Source organism: Formica exsecta, unplaced genomic scaffold (genome assembly GCF_003651465.1).
Source record: "Formica exsecta isolate Colony F162 unplaced genomic scaffold, ASM365146v1 scaffold2544, whole genome shotgun sequence".
NCBI lineage: Eukaryota > Metazoa > Arthropoda > Insecta > Hymenoptera > Formicidae > Formica > Formica exsecta.
The window spans coordinates 1-1,381 of NW_021849819.1; the positions used below are offsets into that span (position 1 = coordinate 1).

Sequence of the window (1,381 nt, forward strand, 5' to 3'; positions counted from 1 at the left end):
GAATATATTTATTTTTACCAATTGTACACCTCAACGGACAAGACTGTAAACAAAAATTGTGTTAATCAGAAAGAAATAGTTGTCCCCAAATGTATAGAAAATAATACATTACAGTGCAAAATATGTATCATCTAGTGACCGTCGTACATTAGCATTATCAATGCCATTATGATATTGTACTTCTTGAATTTCCAATTCCTCAAATGCAGCTTCAACATCGAAATCGGCTAGAGCATCAGGTTCTGCTTCGTCTCGTGCAATATTATGTAGTACTGCAGTAGCCACTATTACAGCTTGTGCAGTTAAGGATTTGATTCTTAAACCAAATGTGCCAGTGCAGCAAATCTTCGTTTCAATACTCCAAAACTTCTTTCAATGACATTTCGTGTTCGTATTTGAGATTCATTATATAATTGTTCAGCTTGAGTATGCGTTTCAAGTAGTGGTGTCAATAAAAAATTGGAACAAGCGTAACTACTATCACCAAGTAATAGTGCATCTCCCATTTCGCCATTAATAAATCTTGCATGTATTCTGCTAGCATTAAAAATGGTAGAATCATGGGTTGAACCAGGCCATCGTGCTACAAGATCTAAAAATTTTAAAGTGCTGTCACAAACAGCCTGCACATTTATAGTAAATATCCCTTTTCTACTTCTGTATACTTCAGCCTCTTCTCCACCTATAAATAAAAGCAATATGGATGAAATACTGTAGATTTACTATTTATTATTTTCAACCTAATACATACCTGGCGATTGTATTTTAACATGAGTACAATCAATAGCTCCTATGACTTTAGGAAAACGAGCAATGTTGTAAAAACTTTCTTTTGTGTGCCTTAGACTTTGATTTGAATTAGGACAATGAATATATTGTGGACGTAAAGACGCTATTGCTTCTGTAACCTTTTTTATAATCATGCACATGGTGGATTTGTGAATGCCACCAAAATCATCAATTGCAAATTGAAAGGTTCCAGTTGCATAGAATCTTAAAGTAAGTAATAGCTGATGTAGTGGTGATACAGCATGATTTCTGAAATAAAATATATATATATATATATATAGGGTGAGTTTTTTAACTTGAAACTGTAAAATATCTTGGAAAGTAAGCTTTATCGAAAAAAATGTTTCAAACAAAAGTTGTAGGGTTCGGAGGGGGCCACATGATAAAAATATGGATTTGACCTTGAGTGACCTTTTCAAGGTGAGATTAATGTGATCAACGTTTTCTTAAATGGAACTTCCCTTTTTTTATTACATATTCTTGTAGCTTATCTCGAGAGCTTTTCAAAACACTATAATAAAGTATTTTTTCATTAAGTACTTTTTGAGTTATTTTATATCTTAATCTAACATATTTTGATATAAAAAATAAA

The 1,381-nt window shown here is 32.2% G+C and overlaps 1 protein-coding gene across 1 annotated transcript; it reads right to left on the minus strand.

Annotated features, from left to right (window-relative positions):
* Nucleotides 1–18: 18 nt before the first annotated feature.
* LOC115236512 (putative nuclease HARBI1) lies at nt 19–1,038 on the minus strand (the record flags this gene model as incomplete). Its single annotated transcript, XM_029809024.1, is given in 4 exon segments — nt 19–43; nt 148–327; nt 330–682; nt 752–1,038. Coding segments are annotated over 4 exon segments (845 nt in total), but the record flags the coding sequence as incomplete, so codon positions are not given.
* Between the last annotated feature and the right edge of the window lie 343 nt (nt 1,039–1,381).